This window comes from Archocentrus centrarchus, chromosome 7 (genome assembly GCF_007364275.1).
Source record: "Archocentrus centrarchus isolate MPI-CPG fArcCen1 chromosome 7, fArcCen1, whole genome shotgun sequence".
Taxonomy (NCBI): domain Eukaryota; kingdom Metazoa; phylum Chordata; class Actinopteri; order Cichliformes; family Cichlidae; genus Archocentrus; species Archocentrus centrarchus.
In genome coordinates, this window is record NC_044352.1 from 34,549,122 (window position 1) to 34,573,719 (window position 24,598).

At 39.7% G+C, this 24,598-nt stretch overlaps 1 protein-coding gene across 1 annotated transcript in view; it reads right to left on the reverse strand.

The window, feature by feature from the left end:
* The window catches only part of prkcz (protein kinase C, zeta), a 178,615-nt gene that overhangs the window by 147,325 nt on the left and 6,692 nt on the right, over positions 1 to 24,598 (reverse strand). The window contains exons 2-4 of the mRNA XM_030732648.1: positions 16,310 to 16,431; positions 2,471 to 2,560; positions 1,679 to 1,729 (exon numbers count right to left, since the gene is read on the reverse strand). Of these exons, the coding sequence (XP_030588508.1) occupies positions 1,679 to 1,729; positions 2,471 to 2,560; positions 16,310 to 16,431 (263 nt within the window). The remainder of the gene's footprint in view (positions 1 to 1,678; positions 1,730 to 2,470; positions 2,561 to 16,309; positions 16,432 to 24,598) is intronic.

Consider the following 24,598-nt stretch of genomic DNA (forward strand, 5'->3'; position numbering starts at 1 on the left):
AGGAAACTGAGGAAACACATTTTCAGTCACTGCCCCCAAACTGGACATCAGGCAGTCTGACTCACTCTCTGCTTTTAAATCCTCTCTTAAAACACATTTCTTCTTTTTGAACTCAGTCTGAGATGTTGGTTCTTACTGTTTATTGTTTTAACTGTGGTTTTACTCTCTTTTGTTGGCTCTTATTGTTTTACTGCTCTAACCACTGTCTTCTATGTTTTGTTCTGTTTTGTTTTTATATGGATTTTAAACCTGTTTGCTCTTACTTGTGTACAGAACTTCGGTCAATGGCATTGATTTTAAAGTGCTTTATAAATAAAGCTAAGTTGAGTTGAGTATAGCCAATCACAGCACAATATGATCACGATTAAGCTAAGGCTAAGCCAATCAGGCATGAGACAGAGGCTACATATAATTAGCATATTTTATCATAGTATTAGCAGCCTGAAATTGTCCATGTTATTTACTCTCCACTTCACACAGATACAGCCAAAGCATACAAAGGGTACTAAACCTAGACAGATGGACAGTATGACGACAAGATTCTCCCATTTTATTTTGCACATGAGTATAACAAATGTCTTAAACCAAAAAGGTTTAAGACATCTGACTTTTGAGGATTAAACAGTATACATAAGCTGTGGAAACAAAGAAAATGAATACCAGGACATCTATTTGTAAGGAATTCAGTGCACAAGCACATGCATCTACAAGCATGAAAGAATAACTTCATTTAAGATTCATCGGATGTATCTTACTCTTTTGTGAGTATACAGATAAATCTGAGTTAACTTTACAATCCTAATTTTACACAAGGTAAGAACATAACTAATTGTAAGAACATAATTAATCAAAAAAAAAAAAGAAAAAAAAAAAAGATACAGTGCTGCTGAAGCCTGAGGAAAAACATTTCAAACTGGTGAAGGACTTGCAAATAAAGACAAAGACCTGCTGGATGAGTTATTGACAGGAAGAACAGAGAACCAGCAACCTTTGAAGAATGTACCTGGTGACCACCTAGACAGTTCAGATGAGGGCTCATATAAAACTTTATTTTTCTCTGGTCTACAACTATTTCAAACCATGACACAGAAAGCTGATTTCTGTTAATCTGGTTTGAAAAACAGTTTCAGTCTAGGATTTGGCTTAATTCCTGTCTGGGGAACCATCCCTAAATGTCCAGTGTTACAGCAGGAAAAAATATATACATTAATAATAAATATTTTTATAACTATTCCATTTAAACTCTTTTGAGTCTTACAGTTAGAAGTGTTGCAGCTTTGACTGACATGTGTGACAACTAACAGCCCATCAAAGGCATCTGGTGAATGAAATGTTATTAGTCTGTTACTTATAAATAATTGGCAGGTTGGTGTGTGTTCACACAGTTCCAGAATACAACTTTGTAACCTTTGGTCATAACGCTTCAACCCACTTCACAATATGGTAAATTTTGGCACCAAAAAAACGAACGTGCCAGAAGCCAGAGTGCTTATGTTGAAGTTTAAATGGGGCTTCAGAGACCAATAGTTCACATCATGGAGGCTACATGCATTGTACACAGTCTATGATTTCTTTTTTAGTGCTTCAAAATGGTTAACAGTGCTGGTTACACTGAATACAATCCAATATCACTAGTTCTAGAAGTATTATGATGTGAAAGCAGAGCTGGTTTACTTACTGTCTTCTCCAGGGCAGAGCATGCCAGGCTGCTCCGGAATACTGGGGAAGACTGCAAAAAACAGAATAAAGAGGATGGACAATTTTATTTCTCCGGATATCAAGTAGTAGAGCTTCTTTTGTCAGTAAGTACTGTAACAAAGCATTTGCTTACAGTGTGGTTTTCATTTCCAAGAAAAATGAATCAATTAAAAAGAAAAATACATTGAAAACAAGAGCAGAGTGTGCACTGGTACCTTCCTCTACATCATCATGTTATCTATTACTTGCTGCAGCTTTTTCAGAGGCATCCTTGTTTTAAATTCTGACACCACATGTATAACCTTCTTACTATGCCTTTTCAGTCATTTTGTAAGCTGCTATGATACGAGAGGGCTGTATAATATGGGGTCATGTCCCATCGCTTGTTACCTAGGTTTCTAAGATTGTCCACTTGAATATTTTGGACATTCATCATAACCTTGCACAGATGAATTTGAGAAGTTGGCATTAGTAGTAAAGGGAAAAAAAGGGAAATCCCACTAATATACTAGTGGGTTTTTCTAGAGACTGTAGCTAAAATGACAGTGGCTAATAGAAAGATGCAAATCAAGGAAGGGTTTTTTGTTTGTTTTACTTTTTTAAACTGTAGGTCATACATATTAAACTATATATATATATATATAGTTTAATATATATAGTTTAATACGCATATATATATATATATATATATATATATATATATATATATATATATATATATATATATATATGCGTGCATGTTACCATTAATGAAAGGTTGGAGCAAACTCACCATGTAATAGTAATCCAGACCTTTTGGTTCGGCCATAAATCCGAAAAGCCTCCTCCAGCTCCATTTCAGAGGAGATGGTACAAGGGTCCCCTACACAGACAAGCAAATGCATGATTACATTCTTATGAATATAATCATTGATCAGGACTGCAGACTGTTGAAAACGCTTGATGACATCACTTTGGTATTTTTGGAAAATCATAACTGTTTTAACTGTCCAGTTGACTTAAAGTTCAAGATTTTTCAAAGGTTGTAACCAGTTCAGCCTGACCTGATATTGCATAGTGGTTGTTGTCTGAGACCCCTGTCTGTACTTAAATAGAAGTGTAGATACTGGTGTTAATTCAATTCAATTCAATTCAATTCAATTCAATTTTATTTATATAGCGCCAAATCACAACAAACTGTCGCCTCAAGGCGCTTTGTATTGTGGGTAAAGACCCTAAAATAATACAGAGAAAACCCAACAGTCAAAACGACCCCCTATGAGCAAGCACTTGGCGACAGTGGAAAGGAAAAACTCCCTTTTAACAGGAAGAAACCTCCAGCAGAACCAGGCTCAGGGAGGGGCAGTCATCTGCCGCGACCGGTTGGGCTGAGGGGAGAGAAAGACATGCTGTGGAAGAGAGCCAGAGATTAATATCAATTAATGATTAAATGCAGAGTGGAGTATAAACAAAGTAAATAAGGTGAATGAGAAACAGTGCATTATGTGAACCCCCCAGCAGCCTAGGCCTATAGCAGCATAACTAAGGGATGGTTCAGGGTCACCTGATCCAGCCCTAACTATAAGCTTTATCATAAAGGAAAGTTTTAAGCCTAATCTTAAAAATAGAGATTAGGCTTAAAACTTTCCTTTATGATAAAGCTTATCATAAAGGAAATGATAAAGCTTATCATAAAAAATACTATGGTAAAAGTTTTAACTTTTACCAAGTTGAATCAGTACTTCAGTACTGATTCAACTTCTTCACTCAAGTGAAAGTGAAAAAGTACAGGCTCTGAAATGTACTCAAAGTAAGAAAGTAAAAGTAGCTCTTTGGAGCTAGCTGTAACACTAACTGAACCTGAAGTATTAATATAATAATAGCTAGCAGAAGTACAGCAACCACAACTTGGTCCAGCCCACTGACCTCTGAGTAGAGCCCTATAAAGGATGCATAAATTATATGGTTTTGCCGCTTTAATCATTTTATGTATGCAATAAGCACCGGTGATGGATGCTACTCCAGTAGGATTGCCTTCTGTTTGTTATGGTTTGAAGGTGCAGTGTCTGGAAATAAAAACTTCCCTCAGATGTGTTAAACCTAAAATAACAAACCTGTTTTGAAAATGTAAGGAGTAGACAGTACTGATATTTGTGTAAAAATGTAGGGCAGGGGTGGCCAACTTCAGGCCTCGAGAGCCGGTGTCCTGCAGTTTTTAGATGTCTCTGCTTCAACACACCTGAAGCACATATTAGCAGGACTCTGGAGAACTTGACTGCATACTGAGGAGGTAATTCAGCCATTTGATTCAGGTGTGTCGGATCAGGGACACATCTAAAACCTGCAGGACACCGGCTCTCGAGGCCTGGAGTTGGCCACCCCTGATGTAGGGAATAAAAGTAAAAAGTTGTCAGAAAATACTCAAGTGAAGTACAGATACCTGAAAAATCTACTTAAGTACACTAACAAAGTATTTGTACTATGTTGCTTCCCACCTCTGCACTTAAGCATATACACCCACACAATGTAATTGTGTCTAACCTAACATGGACAAAAATTAAAGACTCACAAAAAACATCCCCTTCTAGTGGGTTCAAAACAGGGAGACACAACACAAATTAAAAAAAAAAAAAAGAATTTACTAGACGTCTCCATTGACACCTACGACAGGGAGGAGGACTCTCCGCATCAGCTGTGTGTTTGTCCAGCAAGTAGTATTTGAGACTTGATGTACTACAGTTCAAATCGACAGTGAATACAAGTAAGTTTGGTCTTGTCAAGAGAACCATTTGGCAGAGCTTTAAAGCTGAACTTGCCAATCAAAAGACCTTATCTTTATCCATTTCTGCTTACCATCCAAGACATTACTGTTGCATCACTTCCTGACATTCCAACCCACAGGGGTGGGCCAAAGGTCATAGACCAATGTATGCATTAATCGCACGTTAAAAAAAAAAAGAGGTGTTAAAAGGAATTTCTGTTAGCACGTTATTATTGCTTTAACTTTGATCCTAAAATATGCAATTTAAAAGAAAATGAAATAAAGAAAAAAGAAGATTTTGCACACAAATTCCTCAGACTACCGAGCCAAAAGCAGATGTGCAGATTATGTCTGATACTGGAAGAACCTAATTTTTTTATTTATTGTTTATTTAAGGTTACTTTTTCAGTCCTAAATTTTTTTTCCTGTCAGGTTACAATTTAATATTTTATTTTATGCTATAAATTTCTTTAAACTTTCATACTGTACAAAAGTCTTGAGTCACCATCATTTCTTTACATTTTGCATAGGAGAAGCCAGATGTTCACCTGCTGTAATTTTGTTCAGTGTGTTATCCAGGCTTGTGAGGGTCCCTCAAAGTTGTTCTTTGGATACTGGCTGCTTTTAAATTAACTTTCAGTCCATTCCTTGTATATGAAGAGGAATGTTTTTTGTTAAGCCACATAACACAGGGTTCTAGCCTGAAAAACATAATCCAGATGTTTTATCAATCAGCTGCTAAAAGCATTTTCTATGCTCAAATATTAGCCACCATGTTGTAAGCATAAATTGTCACGATTTTAATGTAACAACAGGAAGTGATATCATCTTGCTGGGAACTGTAGTTTTTTCTTGAAGGCCTTTCAGAGCTCCACTGGTGCTGAAAAGTAATGTTTGACTATGGCTTTCAAAGGGCTGCAACTATCAATTCTTTTAGTAATAGAGTATTCTATCGATTACTCCATCAATTAATCAAGTAATCGGAAAAGAAATAATTCTTCATTTTAACAATTCATCTGCACATTTTAACTTCCGTACTGCAGTTTCACTGCAGTGAAACAAACAGGGTGGATGGAGCAGCTACAAAGTTCTCTGTTCTTCATGTTGCTGATCCAAACGATTGCTAGTGCTATGACAGCCTCTGCTAACAAACTGTGGTTATAGTGATCATTCTGGTGGCTGAAGCTAACGTAAGGAAAAAAATAACAGCTGACATTCTCTGCACAGCGAGCAAAACATGCGCACAGCCACACACGCACACTCACAGCACAGAACAGTGGAGGCGTGGAAAAAACTTGTCAGCGATGATCTACTCGTGTTAAATCATGCCTGAAATTTTCATTTGATCTTCATTTTCCTCTTACTTCTCCTCGCATTCACGCCGGTTGTCATTTCGATTTCTGTTGCCCGCTAAATCAAGCGGTGACAGCAGAGCTCCAAAAGTGAAGCGGTGAAATCCTCAGCCCAGCGGGGGGGCGAGAGTAGCAAAGTTCTAGACACACTGCCGATGCAGCAAAGCATGCCATTGTATGTTTTTCTATCAGTCACAGATTGACCTCCCCAGAGCCCTGGACTTCAATATTATTGAAGCAGTGTGGGATCATCTTGACAGAGAATGGAACAAAAGGCAGAAAGAAGAGCCAAAGAACTTTGAATGTTCTCCAAGAAGCCTGGAGAACTATTCCTGAAGACTACATAAAGAAATTACAGAAAGCTGTCTCAGAGAGTTCAGACTATGTTGAAAAATAAAGGTGGTCATACCAAATCAAATATTGACTTTCAAGCTCTGTTTTAACCTTATAAACTGCACATTTGCACATTTAAATAAATAGCTGCACCTATTTCCTGTAAAATATAAAGAAATTTTTGATTTTTGAACAATACTATAAAATGAGTAAACCACAAAAAATTAGACTTAAGGCTGCAGAATAAATCAGGGCTAAGAGTATACACAGCATAATGTGAAATGACTTCTGCATATTTTTTTTTTTTTACCAATATATTTTTTATTAGGATTTTTCACTTTGCAAATACAAGCACGTAATTGTCTGAACGGGTTCTCTTTGTAGTTATTACATGGTAGTAATTAGTTTTACTCAACTTAGAGAAATGAAAATAAAGAAGTAAAGGAAAAAAGAAAAAAGAGACAAATAGAAAAAAAAAAAAAAAAAAAAAAAAAAACACAGCTTCTCAAAGACAGGGGTATTCGAGCAGATTACAAATTGGTCAAATATGAATATATACATCTATACAACATGGCACACCACAGGTTCCGGCAAATCAGAACTCAAACAAACCTTCTGTCAAGTCTAAGTTCTTAATATAATTAATGAAAGGTCCCCAAATACTCTCGAAAAGATACTGTTTGGAATTCCTAATATATGTTATTCTTTCTAGCGGCAAATTAGACGACATCTGTTTTAACCACTGTGTGGCACTAGGTCTGCTGATGTTTTTCCAAACCAAAGCAATACATTTTTTTGCAGCTAACGAGCTTATATCTATAAAGGTACGTTCTGATTTAATAAAGTTATGTTCCCCAGGATATAAAGCTAACAGGAACAGTTTAGGATCCAATGGAACTTGTTTTGAGATAATTTTTTCAATTATATCTTTCACCTCTGTCCAAAATGCTTTGATTTGTCTACATTCCCACATGCAGTGTATTAAAGTCCCTTTGGAGTTACATTTTACACAAAGATCTGGAATATTATTATTGTATTTATTTAAATGCACAGGCGTAACATAGATACGCATTAGCCATTTAAATTGTAGAATTCTAAGACGGCTGTTTATGGACATTGTGTGAGTTTTAATTAAAGCCCTTTCCCACTCCTTTTCACTGATATTTGATGATAGGTCCAAATTCCAGTTTATAAGCTTATTGTTTGAGTTCTCTAATGAGTTGGAGATCAGGACATTATAAAAGTCTGAAATGATGCCCTTTCTTGATTTATTCCGAATCATTAACTTTTCAAGTAAGGTAAGAGGGGGCTTGTTAAGATTGTTGTAGTTTGCTTTAACAAAGCTTCTTATCTGAAGAAATTTGAAATAGTGCTTTTTATCCAGCTTGAATTTGATTTGTAGCTCTCCAAATGACAAAAATATATCAGAATTTGATGGGTAAAGGTCCCCAATACTTTTTAAACCTTGCAGTGCCCAAAGCCTAAAGGTTGCATCTGCCCTACCTGGAGCAAACAGCTGATTACCCCATATTGGGCTAAATTGGGATATGTTGTTTGGCTCCGCAAGGTATTTTCTAACATCCTGCCAAATTTTTATCATGTTTTTCAGAATGGGATTTGTAGTGTGTTTCTGTAACTTCTTTAATGTGTCGGAGTATATGAACAATGGAAGAGTTAGACTTAAATTGTGGGACTCCATTTCTACCCAATGAGGATTATCTTTATCTGCAAAATAGAACATAATAGTCCTTAGTTGAGTGGCCCAATAGTAAAGTTTAAAGTTGGGGCACTTTAACCCCCCTCTATCAAATGGTAAATAAAGCAACGAGAGGCGAAGCCTAGACCTTCCATTATTCCACACAAAACCTAAAATGTTTTTTTTCAGCCAATTGTATAATTCAGGAGGAGGCGGCAGGGGAATGCTTTGGAAGAGGTATAATAGCTTTGGAAGTATATTCATTTTCAGGACATTAACTCTTCCCAATATGGATATAGGCACAGATGTCCAGTTGTTAATTGAGGCAGCTATTGTTTTCATTAGGAGTTCGTAGTTGGATTTGACCACTTGTTGTAGTTCTGGGAAAATCTGAACACCCAAATATACAAAATGTTCCACCACGTTAAATTGCTTAATCTCACTGATGGGGTTGATCCTTTCACCTTGATTTAATACCAGAATAGAGGATTTTGTATTATTTACTTTGTAGCCTGAGACTCTCCCAAATTCCTGGATCACTTCCATCGTCGCCGGAATTGAGTTTTTCAGATCTGTTAGAAATAAAATAACATCATCAGCGAATAGAGAAATTTTGTGCTCTGTGGGACCCACCGTGATCCCAGATATTCGTGAATGGAGACGAATAGCTGATGCCAAAGGCTCGATTGCTAGTGTGAATAGTAAGGGAGAGAGAGGGCATCCCTGGCGACAACCCTTCCTGATTTGAATCGCCCTTGAAAATATTTTGTTTGATACTATTTCTGCCGTTGGATTGTTATATAATATTTTAACCCATTTAATAAAGTTACTACCACAATTCAGCCTTTCCAATATGTTAAAAAGATAGGGCCATTCGACCCTATCAAAAGCCTTCTCCGCGTCCACTGAAAGAAGACCTGTGTCTTTAGCGTTCTTTTTGAACCAAATAATATTCAGGACTCTTCTAATATTGTGATATCCCTGCCTCCCTACTACAAACCCATTTTGATCTTTATTTATAATATCTGGTAAGATTCTTTGCAGTCGTAGTGCCAATAATTTACAGATGATTTTGAGATCAGAGTTAAGTAGACTAATGGGTCTCAGGTTTTCACATTTATTGGGAGGCCTACCCGGTTTTGGCAGCAGAATAATTAGAGCCTGATTTAAAGAGGGAGGCAAGGTGCCATTTTTAAATGACTCCATGAACATGTCTAGAAGGGGAGAAAGAAGTTTGTCCTTAAATTTTTTGTAAAGGTCAATGGGGATACCATCAGGTCCTGGTTGCTTACCAGATTTCATTCCATTAATGGCCTGTGCTAATTCCTCTTTATTTATTTCTATATTTAAGTCTACTCTACAATCCTCTGCAATGACAGGGATATGTAGTCTACTTAAAAACTTGTCTAATTCCACTTGGTCTAACTTTCCTTTAGAGTCGTATAATTTCTGATAATAATCTTTAAAAGCATTATTAATATCCCTTGGATCTGTTAGAGTTTTATTCTGTGTTTCTATTGATGTAATCGAGGTTGTTGTTTCAAGCCGTTTAATCTGCCAAGCTAAAAGTTTTCCAGCCTTATCCCCCTGTTCGTAAAAATTTTGTTTCAATCTTAAGAGACTGGATGCAGCTCTGAGACTGGACATTTTGTCATATTCTGCTCTGAGGATCAACAGCTGTTTTTTCAACTCAGTATCATTTGTTTGAAAAACCTTCTCCTGAATGTTCTTTATTTTATTTTCTAGGTGCTGCCTTTTAGTCTTGGCTTCCTTAGACTTATTGCCTGTAAAGCTAATAATATGACCTCTAATAAATGCTTTAAAGGCCTCCCATCTGATGCATGCTGTTGTTTGATTAGTATTCAACTGAAAGAACTCATCAATTTGTATTCCTATATATTTAACAAAATCTTCATCCTGCAACCATTTATGCTGAAAGCGCCATCTAGGGGGATCCCTAGTAAGATTATTATCACAGTAGCTCAGACAACATGGAGCATGATCTGAAATCACTATGTTTCCATAGGTACAGTTTTGAATTTTGGATATTAGTTCTGTTGAAATTAAAAAATAATCTATTCGCGAGTACGTCTGAAATGTTGCCGAGTAGCATGAGTAGGCTCTGGTTTGTTGCTGAAGTTCCCTAAAGATGTCTACCAGTCTGAGAGTTTTCATAAACATTTGTATAGTTGTTCTACAGGTGTTATGTGTCAGATCTGACCCTGTGGATCTATCTATTTCTGGAACAAGAGTACAATTAAAATCCCCTGCGATCACAAAGCGCCCCTGCAACGCTGAAAGTGAGAGGAACAAGTTCTGAAAAAACCCAGAATCATTTGTGTTGGGACCATATACGTTAACTAGGTTAATTTTTTCCGATAGTAAAGAGCCCTGAACTATCAAATATCTACCCTTCTCATCCTTGATAACATTGGTTGCAAGGAATGGGACAGATTCGTGGATAAGAGTCATAACTCCTCTTGCTTGAGAAGAAAATGTTGAAGTGAATACATTGCCTCGCCACCTCCTCCTGACCCGCCCCTCATCCTCTTTCATAAGATGCGTCTCCTGTAGAAATACTATTCTGGAATCCAAATCTTGCAGTTTATTAATGACTTGTTTGACCTTCTTTAGACGTTGTAGGCCCCTGCAGTTCCATGTAACCATTTTAACATTTAAGGCTTGCGACATGTAAGATCCATCAAATTACCAGAAATGGAGAAAAAATAAAAAAAAAAGTTTACCCCATACCAACATGAACATTTGAGAAGCTTAAACAGAACAAAACTCACAACATATCCCCTAAACCTAGTTTCCCACACCAAGTCCGACTTCCGAGGGACTCCCTCCCCCCTCTGTACACCTCCCGTTACCACGTGTGACTGACCCACACACAGTGAGGAGCAGTCTAACCACTCAATGACCAAAACAAAAAACCGATGTTTACCGATGCTGTTCACTATACATAACAGTACTTTAATCTTCCATATATTTGCTCACGGGTTCGAGCTTATTAGCATGCATGCACACCAACCGGTATGTGCATGCTCCCCCTTGCCATCCCTAAGCAGGAGTAAATGTATTCGTACTAGATCCCTGTTGTTCCATCACCCATATAACTGACAAATAAAGGCAACAACTTGGTTATAGAAAGCCACAAATTGTTAACTCAAGAAACCGTATGGGCGTTTAAGCCACTGTTGCCTCCCCGTTGGTTTTCTTCTGGATTTTCTGTAAAAACTCACGTGCAGCCGCCGCTGTTTTGAAAACATGAGTTCGGTCCTGATAAGTCACCAGCAGCTTGGCTGGGTGAGCCACCCCGTGGCGCAGTCCCAGTTTGCGTAGTTCTGTGCGTATCGGGTCAAACTGCTTCCGAAGCTGGAAAAGATCCGCCGCCGTATCTGGGTAGAGCCGGACTTGATGATTCTGGTAACGAATTTCAGTATTAACTCTTGATGCTAGAGCAATACGCTGCTTATCCTTGTAGCTAAGAAATCTCATTATTAAAGTGCGAGGCGCTGCAGTGCTGTCCCTCCGGGGTCCAATTCGATGCGCTCTTTCCACGACCACCGCTCCAACACCGAGGGTCTCCGGCAGCCACTTCTCTAGGAACTCACATGGATTCTGTCCTTCAGCTCCCTCCGGCAGACCGATAAGCCTCAGGTTGTTTTGTCTCGACCTAGCCTCCAGATCCGTAACTTTATCTTCCAATTCTTTCTTCTTGGACTCTAGCGTATCCACCTTAGTTCGTAGTATTTCTATCTCACTCTCCGCATCAGAAATACGTGTTTCGGTTTCTGTGATTCGTTGAGTACAGTCATTTATCTCTTTTCTTACACTGTCGATGGAGCCCAGAACCTCATCAAATCTAGAGGAGAAATCCTTCTGGATCGAATTAACAACAGAAAGTATTTCATCCACCTTGCTGCTTTGAGACTTCGGGTTCTCTTCTCTGTCTGCGGCAACCATCGGAGCGGAGGATGAGCTAGCATTAGCTTTCTGCATTTCACCACGAAGGTGGTATTCTGTTAGCTTGTGTTGTTTCGCCTTTTCACTTACTTCTTGGGATGTTTTTGCTGCTTTAGGCATTATTCCGAACTCACGCGCTCTTTTGTCATTTAGTTCGTTTTGAAAGGAAGGAGTTTTAGGTAAATTCTTTGACTGGAACAGCAGAGCGGTGAAGACACGTCCTCTCACATGGCCGCCATAACCGGAAGTCCGACTTCTGCATATTTTTAAGTTGCACTTTATGATGAATTCAACATAATGTCACAACATTTACAGATGTCTTAACACCATTTTTAGTAATATACTCTGGGTTGCAGACTTTGTGACACCTGACCTGCCACAAAAGAAGATAGTTTTTGTCCCTAAAATTACTGTAGCAATTTGCCAGAGATGTGCACTATTAATTTCTTTTATCCAAAGATTTGGACACTGTTTTTTTGGAGTGCCTCTTTCACAACATGCATTTTATATTTAAAAGATATACAAAAAGTGGTTTGTGGCATGCAGTTAACTGCATTTTAAAATTATGCAGTCAATACATTATTTGTAAAACTAGGACAGCATCTATATAGTACCTTTTATGAATATGAATGTTATTAATGCATTTATTTGTCGTCAGTCTTAAGAGAGCCGGGATGGCGTCAGCAGGTTCCTGCATTCTAAGACACACTCACTCACAGCTCTAACAAAATATTATAAAGGGATCGTTGTAGCTGCCTATGGTGAGGGTTGAAATTCATGGTTTGTGTGGGCTGGAAGAGCTGTTTTCATTGTCAGTAAGTGAGAACATCAGGTTAAATGCTAATGTTAACCACGCCATGTTATGTTAATGCCATGTTAACTCTCTCCTACCTGTCAGCACATACAGTTTTTGTACCAATAAATAAATACTGCAGTATTCAGTTGGACACTTTTCTGAGAGACATGTATTTGTTGTTGAATTTGGTCCCTTTTCTTTCTGTACGTGCATGTGCAGCAGAATACATATGCACATACAGTATTGTTGCACAATCCCAGTGATCTCTGTTGTATCACATCTAAAATGTAGCATTCACTGGCAGAAACTAGCAATAATGAATTCACATTTAAATTTTGATTTTACTTATTTTAAAACATTAGCAGTGTGGTTAAATAATTGTTTTATGCTTTCATGTTTATTAATCAGCAATAACCGTTGAGTGTGAGCAGCTTGTTCAGTGTGAACAACCTCAGTGTGTAGTTTGTTGCTCTATAAAAAAGCCCTCCGTAAAGCTAGGACATCTTACTATACACCATTAATTGAAGAAAATAAGAACAAGCCCAGGTTTGTTTTCAGCACTGTAGCCAGGCTGACAAAGAGTCAGAGCTCTGTAGAGCCGAGTATTCCTTTCACTTTAACTAGTAGTGACTTCATGAATTTCTGCACAAATGAAACTGAACCATTAGAAAAAAAAATATTCATAACCAAAGACATATCTTTATGTTCAGCTACTTTCAGTACTACTGAGATTTATTTAGACATTAGACCCTATTCCTACAAGACTGCTCAAAGAAGTCCTACCATCAATTAATGCTTCAATCTTAAATACGATCAATCTTTATTAATTAGCTATGTACCACAGGCTTTTAAGGTGGTAGCAATTAAACCATTACTTAAAAAGCCATCACTTGACCCAGCTGTCTTAGCTAAATATAGGCCAATCTCCCACTTTCCTTTTCTCTCAGAAATTCTTGAAAGAGGATCTGTAAAACAGCTAACTGATCATCTACAGAGGAACGGCTTATTTGAAGAGTATTTGAAGGCAATGGACTCATATCTGTGGTTGTCCTGCTAGACCTCAGTGCAGCTGTTGACCATAATATTTTATTACAGAGATTAGAGCATGCCATAGGAATTTGCGCTGCAGTGGTTTGAATCATATCTAATAGACTGCAATTTGTTCATGTAAATGGGGAGTCTTCTTCACACACTAAGGTTAATTATGGAGTTCCACAGGGTTCTGTGCTAGGACCAATTCTATTTACATTATACATGCTTCCCTTAGGCAGTATTATTAGAAAGCATTGCATACATTTTCATTGTTATGTAAATGACACCCAGCTTTATCTACCAATAAAGCCAGATGATACACATCAATTAGTTAAACTGCAGGAATGTCTCAAAAACACACAAACCTAGATGACCTCTAATTTTGTGCTTCTAAATTCAGATAAAACTAAAGTCATTGTACTCTGCCCTACAAATCTTTGAAATATAGTGTCTAATCAGATATTTACTCTGGATGGTATTACCTTGGCCTCCAGTAACACTGTGAGAAAACTTTTGGACCAGGATATGTCCTTCAATGCACATATTAAACAAATTTGTAGGATCGCTTTTGTGCATTTGCACAATATTTCTAAAATTAGAAACATCCTTTCTCAGAGTGATGCTGAAAAGCTAATTCATGCATTTATTACTTCTAGGCTGGACTATTGTAATTCATTATTATCAGGCTGTCCTAAAAGCTCCCTGAAAAGCCTTCAGCTGATCCAAAATGCTGCAGCTAGAGTACTGACAGGGACTAGAAAGAGAGAGCAGATTTCTCCCATATTGGCTTCTCTTCATTGGCTCCCTGTTAAATCCAGAATTGAATTTAAAAATCCTCCTTCTTACACATAAGTCCTTGAATAATCAGGCCCCACCTTATCATCAAGGCCTCATAGTACTGTATCACCTCAACACGTCACTTTCTGCGTCTTACAAAGAACTAGCATTTGGAACCAAAAATCTCAAATTTGGACTCATCAGACCAAAGGACAGATTTCCACTGGTCTAATGTCCATTCCTTGTGTTCCTTGGCCCAAGCCATTCTCTTCCCTCTTTTTCTTCCGTATAAGAGGATTCTTTGCAGCAATTCTACCATAAAGTCCAGATTCACTCAGTCTTCTCTGAACAGTTGATGTTGAGATGTCTTTACTACTTGAACTCTGTGAAGCATTTAGGTGGGCTCTTATCTGGGGTGCTGTTAACTTGTGGTTTCTGAGGCTGGTAACCCTGATGAACTTGTCTGGTGCAACAGAGGTAGCTCAGTCTTCCTTTCCTGGGGTGGTCCTGATGAGAGCAAGTTTCATCCTAACATTTGATGGACTTTGCAACTGCACTTGAGGAAACTTTCAGAGTTCTTGAAATTTATCAGATGGACTGACCTGCACTTCTTAAAGTAATGGACTGTCATTTTTCTTTACCTAGTTGAGTAGTTCTTGCCATAACATGGATTAGAACATTACTCAAACAGGGCTATTTACCAACTCTACCTCTTCATAACGCAACTGATGGGTCTCAAACACATTAAGAGGGCAAGGAATTCAAGAAGTAAACTCTTCAAAAGGCAGAGCTGTTAACTGAAAAGCATTGCAGGTGACTACCTCATAAAGCTGACTGTGAAAATGGGTTAGATGTGCAAAGCTGTCATCTAAGCAAGGGGTGCCTACTTTGAAAAACCACTGAATTAGAAGGTCTATCCAAACATTTTTTTTGCCAGTATCAGCAGTAAGGCTCTCTTTCATGACATCATCAACACTGATTAGGTCATGTTGTTTTCACATATAAATGTTGGTCTCAGTACAACAACCACGTGGTAAAATCAGGAAATGCTGTACCCAACTGATACTGGTAAACTGATTTGATACGCAGAAACCAGGGTTTGAACCAGGAACCTTTTTGCTGTGAGGTGACAGTGCTAACCACTCCACCAACAAGACCCCATCGCTCAACCTGTGTCAGCAAACGCACGCACACGCGCACGCACATACGTACGCACGCACGCACGCACAGGCCAGGAATGGATCATTTGACATGGGGTAACATGGGTCACTTATCAGACAAATGGGGTCCTTGATGCAGGCTAATTTCAAACATATGAAGTGACATGCACTGAATGATAAATACTTAGTTACAAGTGCCACAACTCCCAGTCTGTTTCTGATTGATTAGCAGTTTGTGTTTTTCAGTAGACAGAGCTGAATTTAACACTTTGGCACAGTTTGCATAATGTGACAGTGATGACATTTAAGCTGGCCATGAGCCCAGGAAATTGGACTTCTTGTAAGAAAGTAAAATTTATTGATACAGTGCTTTTTAAAACAAGAAACCAGTGCCCAAAGTGCTTTACAAAGGTATCAATAAAAAAAACAGCTCATGCAAGATCAAAATTAACACATATGAACCAAGTAAAACAACAGAATGCAAAACACTACCCAAATGTCTATGTGAGTCTTAAGCTGTTTTTTTAAAGGATGCCACAGAGCCAAGGGTATGAAGAGATGGGGGTAAGTTGTTCCAGAGTTTTGGAGCTCAAGTTTGGAATGCACAATCACCAAGGGGAGATGAAATTGGCCTTCTGGTCACTTTGTTGCACTCTTGAGCCAGGGTTTAAAGGAGTAAAAGGACAGAGCAGGCGCCTTTACATCAGCACACACAAGCAAGACTGATGTACAGTATTTACAGTGAAGCACACCCACCTTCATCATCGATCCACTTGAGTGTGATGGGCTGCTGCCTGGCAACACTGCACATTGTTTTCACCTCCTCACACAGTTCCACAAAGGTTACTGTTGCAGCCAAGTCTGTGATTAAAATGTCCCTGAAAGCACACAAATAAACAGATGTGAAGACTGAGTCACTCTGTCACAATGGTGAATTTGCAGAAAATTCCTCTTTGATCTGAAAATGAAAGCTACAGAAACTTAAGTTTTATATAAGTCATTTTACACAATTATAAATCTTTGTTTTTGCTTATAGATCATATGAAGCACATTTATGGACATTTTAGACCAATTTCTCCACATTTATTTTGTGCAAGAGAAATTTATGTAGACGCCAATAAGCAGAATTGAAATTACTTTGTTCTAATTTTAAAGCTGATTACAAATCAGTTGTTTACCATCTCTCTGTTGTTGAATAGTGGCTTGGAAAAGAAAGCACTGATTTCATATCAGCAATAGACTCAGATACCCTTATCAGCTGACAGGGTTAAATAAGGGAGCGTATGCTCAGTTTCAACATCACTGGTCTGCTGCTGACTGAAAAAAGAATGGTGGTACGTCTGTATTCATATTCAACATTGCTGCCGCTTAAAATAAAACTTTGAATGGATACAGAGCCAAACATATAGCCAGTTTTGTGTATGTTACTATAAAAGCCAAATATATATATATATATATATATATATATATGCCAAATATGATTAATGAAACAACTGACTGAAAGTAAAGTTAATTTGCTCTAAAATCCTTTCTGCTCTACTAAACAAATGCTTCAAGCCAAATCCACATTAAAAGAAATGTCAGTCTATAAATAAAGGCTAGCTTTATGCTGACCTTTGCACTGTTTGCTGAGTGAACATGCTCAAGAATGCTCCCAGGGATTGGTCACGTAAAAGAGCATAAACATGCAACACAATGATCTTTGGTCCCTCTAGTGAACATCCTTGTGACACCTCAGTTTCAGCATGGCAGTCAGTGTGTGCTGGTTCACTGTTAGTTAAAATGCTGTGTTGCTGATTCCCCCCCCCCCCCTTAAAAAGTTGCTCATAAAAGGTTTCTGTACTTTTAACCTTGTTTGGGAAACCCCATAAAGAGCAACATAAACTGTGACCTAAGACACAATTTTGCCACTTGCTGTTTTGCCACTCCATGAAATAAATCCAGCTTTTATTCTTATCCCTATAAGGTCAATACCTCTGTCAATAGTTTCATGTTATCTTACATATGATGATGGCAGCCTGTGCTAATCTTGATATCCTACTTATTGCTACTTGCATTCTGTAATGTTTACACTAGTGGTCAGGGTTCTAATGGCTGTGCCCACTTGCAAACTGTGATGATAGTGATCCGTTCGTAGCCAACAACTGACAATCTCCGGTGTGACAATACCGCTAGCTAGAACCCTGGTGGTGTGACAGACGCTTTGTTTACTATCATGGAATTAACTGAATGATGTAATTTCCATAATTTCCATATAGTATGTAGTAAGGCTATCATGCTTCAAAGCTTCAGCAGTAGCAAAGGTAATCATCCTCCAAATCACTATTTTAAGAAGTGCTCACAATAAGAAATCCAACACATCAATTATTATTAGGCATCCTCAAATAGCCACATTTAACCTTAAGTTCCAGCTCTCGTCTAGCACTATCAGCACAGATACTGGACAGTAGACATAAGCCTGTGTCAGCCTCACAAGTTCCAACTACTCTAACAAGATGTTGAAAAAAACTTAAGCCTGTGGATACAGTCTACGGTCTGAATTTGGGAAAATGTAATGTGGGGCAGTAAAATGAAGTGCACTGAAAGGAGGAAAGGAGAAACTAGCATGACCTTAAATAACAGCATTATGCAGCAGGCCAATGACTCTCAGTGAGATGAAATGAGAAAAGTGCAAATAAATTAGATAAATAAAGGGAATACATTTTTATTGGGCACTGTATTTGTATTCATGAATATATTTAGTTGTGACAATTTTACAAAGTCAGGGAAACATCAAACCTGATATTATAACTTAAGCTAAGGTTTATATCTGTATCAGAACTGAAAACAACTAGATTCTGAAGAATGACATTTTGTACAGCCTTAGTATGGCGCTACGGCTTAAGGCACACTTTAGTGGTTACAACAAACACACTTAAAATGTTTTTACACATGAACATGGGATCATTTGGGAAAAATCAAGTTAAGGCATTTTCCAGATGTCCTTTCTCACATGTAGCACACAACACAAAATGATTAACTTCACATATATTCACACTACTGCAGAGACTATATATGGTGCAGGATGCAGCACACTTGACTCCCACTCACTCTTGAAAAAGCTGCTCTACTCACACATCCGCACAGTCCTCATCACACACGTTGTACTACGAAGACTGCAGTTTAAAGATTGGCTAATGCTGCTGGGTAAGTCTTAGAAAAGCTTAGCGCTGCAGTATAGGTGTGAAAACAGTTTTATATAGACCAAGACCCCAAGAAACTAATAATACACTTGATAATGAACGCCATGTCTAGTGATATATAACAGGATCATCACCACATGGCTCTTTACACAGAGAGGCCTCTAAAAATACATTGAAGAGAGCTGATGAGCTCTCTTCAATGTTGATGAGCACTCGTGACATTCAGAGGAACATGTTAACAGTAATGTGACTGGTCATAAAATGACAAAAAAAAACACCATGCAAAAGCATTTCATTTGCTTCCAACAGTGACCCTGTGTTCCAGGTCATTCAGAAAGGACTTTTCTCCTTAAAACAGCAGAAGAACACTCATCACAATACTGTTGTAAGCAGAGAGGTCCTTTAAGTGTGCTAACTATGCATGATGTCCCACCCCCCTTTTTAATTACACCGTACAGCTCACAACACATCATAGTACACATAGGGCCTTGGGGGGCAGGTGTATCACACCGTGTCTAGTGGGTGGAGCTGCTGAAGTGGCTCCACTTATTTGTTCGCTGCTGCCTGCTCCTCAATTTTATCTACATCTTAGACATTGAGGGCCTTGGGGGGGATGGGGGGGATGGTGTGGATGGGCGCTGTTGTCCAGTGCGCATGTTACATCTGTCCCCCCAATTTTAATAGCACTGTAGCTTTCATACAGTCATGTACATTCCTCCCAATACATGCACCCACATACACCTAGTATATCACCCCAACCATTTTGAGTGGGAGGAGGGGGTGGGCGGGTCTTCCCACACCCGGGTTTCATGCACCCTGCCGGGGGTAGGGACTGGCTAGTAGTTCGGGGCTGGGTTGGCTGCTTCTCTGGGGCGCCGCTGGCTCAGTGCTGGTGCCTGCTTGCCCACACTGAGGTGCCGTTTACACGAGACCGTTTCCACTGGAAACGGTGTCGTTTTGATGCGTTTCGGCCTTGCGTTTACACGATAGCGTTTCAGAAACGATCCGCGTTTACACGAGGACACGTGAAACGATGAAAACGATGTAGTTCCCATGCCAGGCCACAAGTTGGCGTTGGTTTTCTTTTTGCAAAGTTTTTTTACGCATGACGCGCATGCGTGGAGGGATTCAGTAGGAAGCGCGGCAAATTGTTCATTATTTACAAAATGGCCGGTGTGAGAGGTTTCGTGTGGACAGATGATGAAGTGGAGTTGCTGCTCCACACAACCCTAAATTACAAAACCTCAAAATCACAAGAAAATGTAGACTGGGAATCGTGCTACTCAAGGTACGCTGACATCCACGCTGAATACCTTGAGCATTATCCTGCTAATGGGACGGCAGATGGCAAAGACTTTCCGCACGGCCGCAGCGCAATAACGAAGGCCCAGGTAACCGGCAAGCTGAAAGCGGTAAGGATGAAGTACAGGCAGGCAGTGGATTCGGGGCGTCGTAGTGGTCATGGACGTGTTGTGCTCCTGTTTTTTGAACTCTGTGAGCAAATATGGGGCGGATCGCCAGCCACTAGCACACTGGAAGTAGGTCTCGAAACCGCCGATTTAGAAGACAGTGGGGCGGACAGCACAGCTTCGAGTTCACGGAGCTCTACGCCCTTGCCAGCCATGAGCTACGCTCCCATGGATGACCCAGGTGCCTCCCCAGTTCAGCTGGAAGTGTCACAAGCCCGTCGGGCTGAGCTTGAAGTACGTATTAGTAAACAGTGCTAAACGGTGTAATTGCTGTTTGTTTTAAAAAATGCTTAGATGTGTACATCTGTGCCGTATTTACAAATAATGTAACATCTGCTTTATTTTTTAAGGCAAAGCTGTCCAACCATAGGAAAGACAGACTGAAGCGGAAAATGCACTCTGACCCAGCAGTTCTGGAAGAGCTCCAGCTAAAGAGGAGGATGATCGACCTACTAGAGGAGTCAGAGAGACGCAACTCAGAGAGACTGGATAAAATTTCAGAAAATATTTGCAATATCACCTCAACGATTAGAGATGGCTTTACACTTCTTGGGCAACTAATGACCCAGCAGCAACAGCCATACAGTTTTGCACAGGGGCACATGGGACGATATGCACAAGGGCCATTTGCACACACCCAACAGCATTTTTTCAGCGGCCCTGCCAGTGCACAGGCACATAGGGCCCCAACACAGCACAACTCTCAGCACAACTCTCAGCACGGGGACTTTCTGGACTTGTGACAGACTTTGGAGTTTACTTCATGTACATAAATGGGACATGCAGATGGTGTGTAAAAAGCACACCATCTTTTGTAAAGCCACTTTGTACTTGCTCTTTTAACCTTTTTACTATTTATGCATGTATAGCACTATTAGTGATTTTGGTATTGACATTTTATTTTCCTCAATAAAAGCATGAAAATGGCACTTTCAAACGGTTATTTGTTTACAAACATCACTCAAAAATTACACACAACTTTTTTTTTTTCCCCAAAGCAACATCAACATACTGCTGTCTAAAACTATCAGTACCTACATAAGCAGTTTTCCATTTACATTGATTACACAAGTAATCACAGGACGGCAGCTCCAAATTACATGCAGTGTGAAACTGTACATGACAGAAACAGAATCATGGATCGAGGTACTTTGTGACAATTCTTCTCACACGTTTCCCAGCACTTTCATTGCAGTCCGTCACATATCTATTATTCTGTGTGCGAGGCTGCCAGTCGTGGTCGATATCTATGGCGTTACGCACACATTGTGCATCCACAGTCTCTTGTGCGGCCTCGCAGTAATTGTGTAGGACAAAACATGCGTAAATCACATGGGGCAAGTCCTTTAGGTTAATGTCCATTGGTCGCCTGAGTGCTGCAAATCGGGCCTTGAGTCTGCCAAAGGCACACTCTATAACCATTCGCGCTCGACACAAACAAAGTCCAAAATACTGTTCCTGTGCAGTTGAACCACCGTTTGAGTATTCCTTCATGAGGTACGGCAATAAAGGGTAAGCGGGGTCCCCCAGAAGAAAAATTGGAACCGGTTCCTCATCATCAACAATTTGCTTTGCTAGGGCAGGGATTTTACCAGTCTTGGTAAAATCCAGAAGCGCCTTCTTGCTGCCCTTCGTCGCCGAACACGCCCGCTCAGAACCTGACGCATGATAGAAATGCGTCTCCGTTGATCCACATGATGGTGTAGCAAATGTACATTTTGTTGAAGAAGGGCTGCTAAGTTTAAAAGACTGAGCAGCACAAGAAGCACTCGTGAATCCGCCATAGCGAGTATTGTTTACCAATTTGCGCGTGCGCGAAAAACTTTGGCCGTCGCAACCAGAGTGCGCATGTGCGAGTCGAGCGTTTTCAAATCACCCCGGTTTCAAGTGTTTACACGAGAACGCAAGCCGGTGCGTTTCTGAAACGCTCCACTCTGGACCCCGTTTCCAAAACACATCGTTTTCACTCTGTTGTCGTGTAAACAGAAGGGCGAAACGCATCAAAACGACACCGTTGTCGTGTAAACGCAAGGCCGAAACGCATCAAAACGACACCGTTTCAAAATGAAAACGGTCTCGTGTAAACGGCACCTGAATGTCCATGTATGGTCCGTGTACATGAGCATGGGTGTGTGACTGGCATGTATGTGTGTGTATGAATATATGACGTGTGCGTGCGTGGGTGTGTGTGGACAGCTGGTCCTGGGTCTGTGGGACACGGTTGCGGAGGGCAGGAGTTACCCCTGCCTACCGCTCCCCGCTGCTCCCCACGGATTGTCACTGGGATGTGGGTGCCTGGGGGTCCTGGGGTGCATGGCCGGATGTCTTGGCGTGGCTTCTGGCCCGCTCCCTTGGCGGCTGTGGCTTGGGCCTCTTTGGCGTCAGGGGGGAGGGGTTCTGCTGGGTGTCGGGCGGTTCCCGGGCGCCTGGGGCTTCGGGGCTGCATTCTCGGCTCGTGCTGGGGGGGCCGACCTGCCGGGGGGACGGGCTGCTCATTGCCTCTTGCTCTCTGGGCTCTTGCCCGTTGACCGTGGGGGCCCCGTCTGGGGTCTTCCTCCTCTGGGGTGTGCGCACAGTTGCCATTGGGATGTGTGGTCTCGGGTCTTCTGTGCTCCTGGTGGGCCGTGGATGACCCGGGTCCCCGGGGTCTTTCTCTGCCTGCCTCTGGATCCCGTGGGAGGGTGGTTGCGGCTTCTTGCCCTCATTATTGAGTACGTTCCATGACAGAGGAACATATATACATTACTACAAACTACAGCAAGACTGTATGTGTGTGTATATTATATATATATATATATATATATATATATATATATATATATATATATATATATATATATATATATATATATATATATATATATATATATATATATATATGAAGGTGTATGTATGTGTAGCTTTTATCTTCTATTTTTTTTTCCTGCCTCCCCCCCCCTTTTTCTTTTTTTCCCTTTTTCTTTTTGCTTTCCATCTCTCTCTTCGTCTTTCCCTGTCAGATCTGGCAAGAATAAATAAAAAAAAAAATACAATTAACAAGAATAGCCTATAGAAAATAATTATAGAGCACGTCTTGTAAAAGCAAATATGTTTGGTACAATAATGCCTTCGGATTATCATTCTGATTGCGAAAACTGCCAGACATGACAGGTCAAAAAAAAAAAAGTGTGCTAACTAGATTAAAAAAAAAAAAAACCTGAACAATTTGTCGTTTCATTCTCAGGCTTTTGTGATCTTTTAATACTGAGATGCCAGTGCATAGCAGGCTTAGCAAACTGTGGCCTCTGTTACAACTAATCCAGAAGGTCTTACACATCATTCATTCTTTCACTCAGTCAATGACAGGGTATACAAGTAGTTCTCAGGTGATAAGTCAAATTACAGGAAAAATTTACAGAAGAACACTCATCACAATGTTCTTTGGAAAGTTGTGTCTCATCTTGAACCATAAACTGATATTAAAAGAGGGTACAGGCTGTTTCCAAAAGTATTGTAACAGTGAAGCCAATCCCTTTTTTTGCTGTAGACAACAAAAGATCAACATCTCAACTTTTATGTGATCTGATACTCATTTCAGAAGATAACACCTTTTGTCTGAACCCAATCATTTTTCTTGTGAGCAAAAGTTTTGGAACAGATAAAATGGATTAAAGTGAACGAGACTCAATATTAAGTTGCAAATCCTTGGTTTGCAATAACTGCATTGAGCCTGTGACCCACTGGCATCACCAAACGTTTGCATTCTTCTGTGATGCATTTCCAGGTTTTCACCACAGCCTCTTTCAGTTGTTGTTTGTTTTGGGAGGTTACTCCCTTAAGTCTCCTCTATAGCAGGTAAATGTATGATCTATGGGGTTTATGTCTGGAGATTGATTAGGCAAGTCTAAAACCTTCCACTTCCTGCCCCAGATGAACTCCTTTGTAGTGTTGGCAGTTTGTTTGGGGTCATTATCTTGCTGGAGGATGAAGGCTCTCCCAATCAGCTTGGCTGCATATTTCTTTAAAGTGACAGACAAAATGTTTCTATAGATTTCTGACTTCATTGTACTGCTGCCATCATGCATGACATCATCAATGAAGATTAATGAGCCCATGCCATGACATTACCACCACTGTTTCACAGATAAGCTCATATGCTTGGGATCATGAAAAGATCCTTTCTCCAGACTTTAGCCTTTCCATCACATTAGTAAAGGTTCATCTTTGTTCCCGAATTTCCAGGCTTGTCTCTGTACTGCTTAGCAAATTCCAGCCTAGCCTTCCTATTCTTCTTGCCAACTGATCATTATTATCGTTAATGAAAATGAACAAAATAATGAGAACCAAAATTAAATTTCATTAACTAAAATAAATAAAAACAATAATTAAAAGGAAAAAATGCTAACTAATTAAAA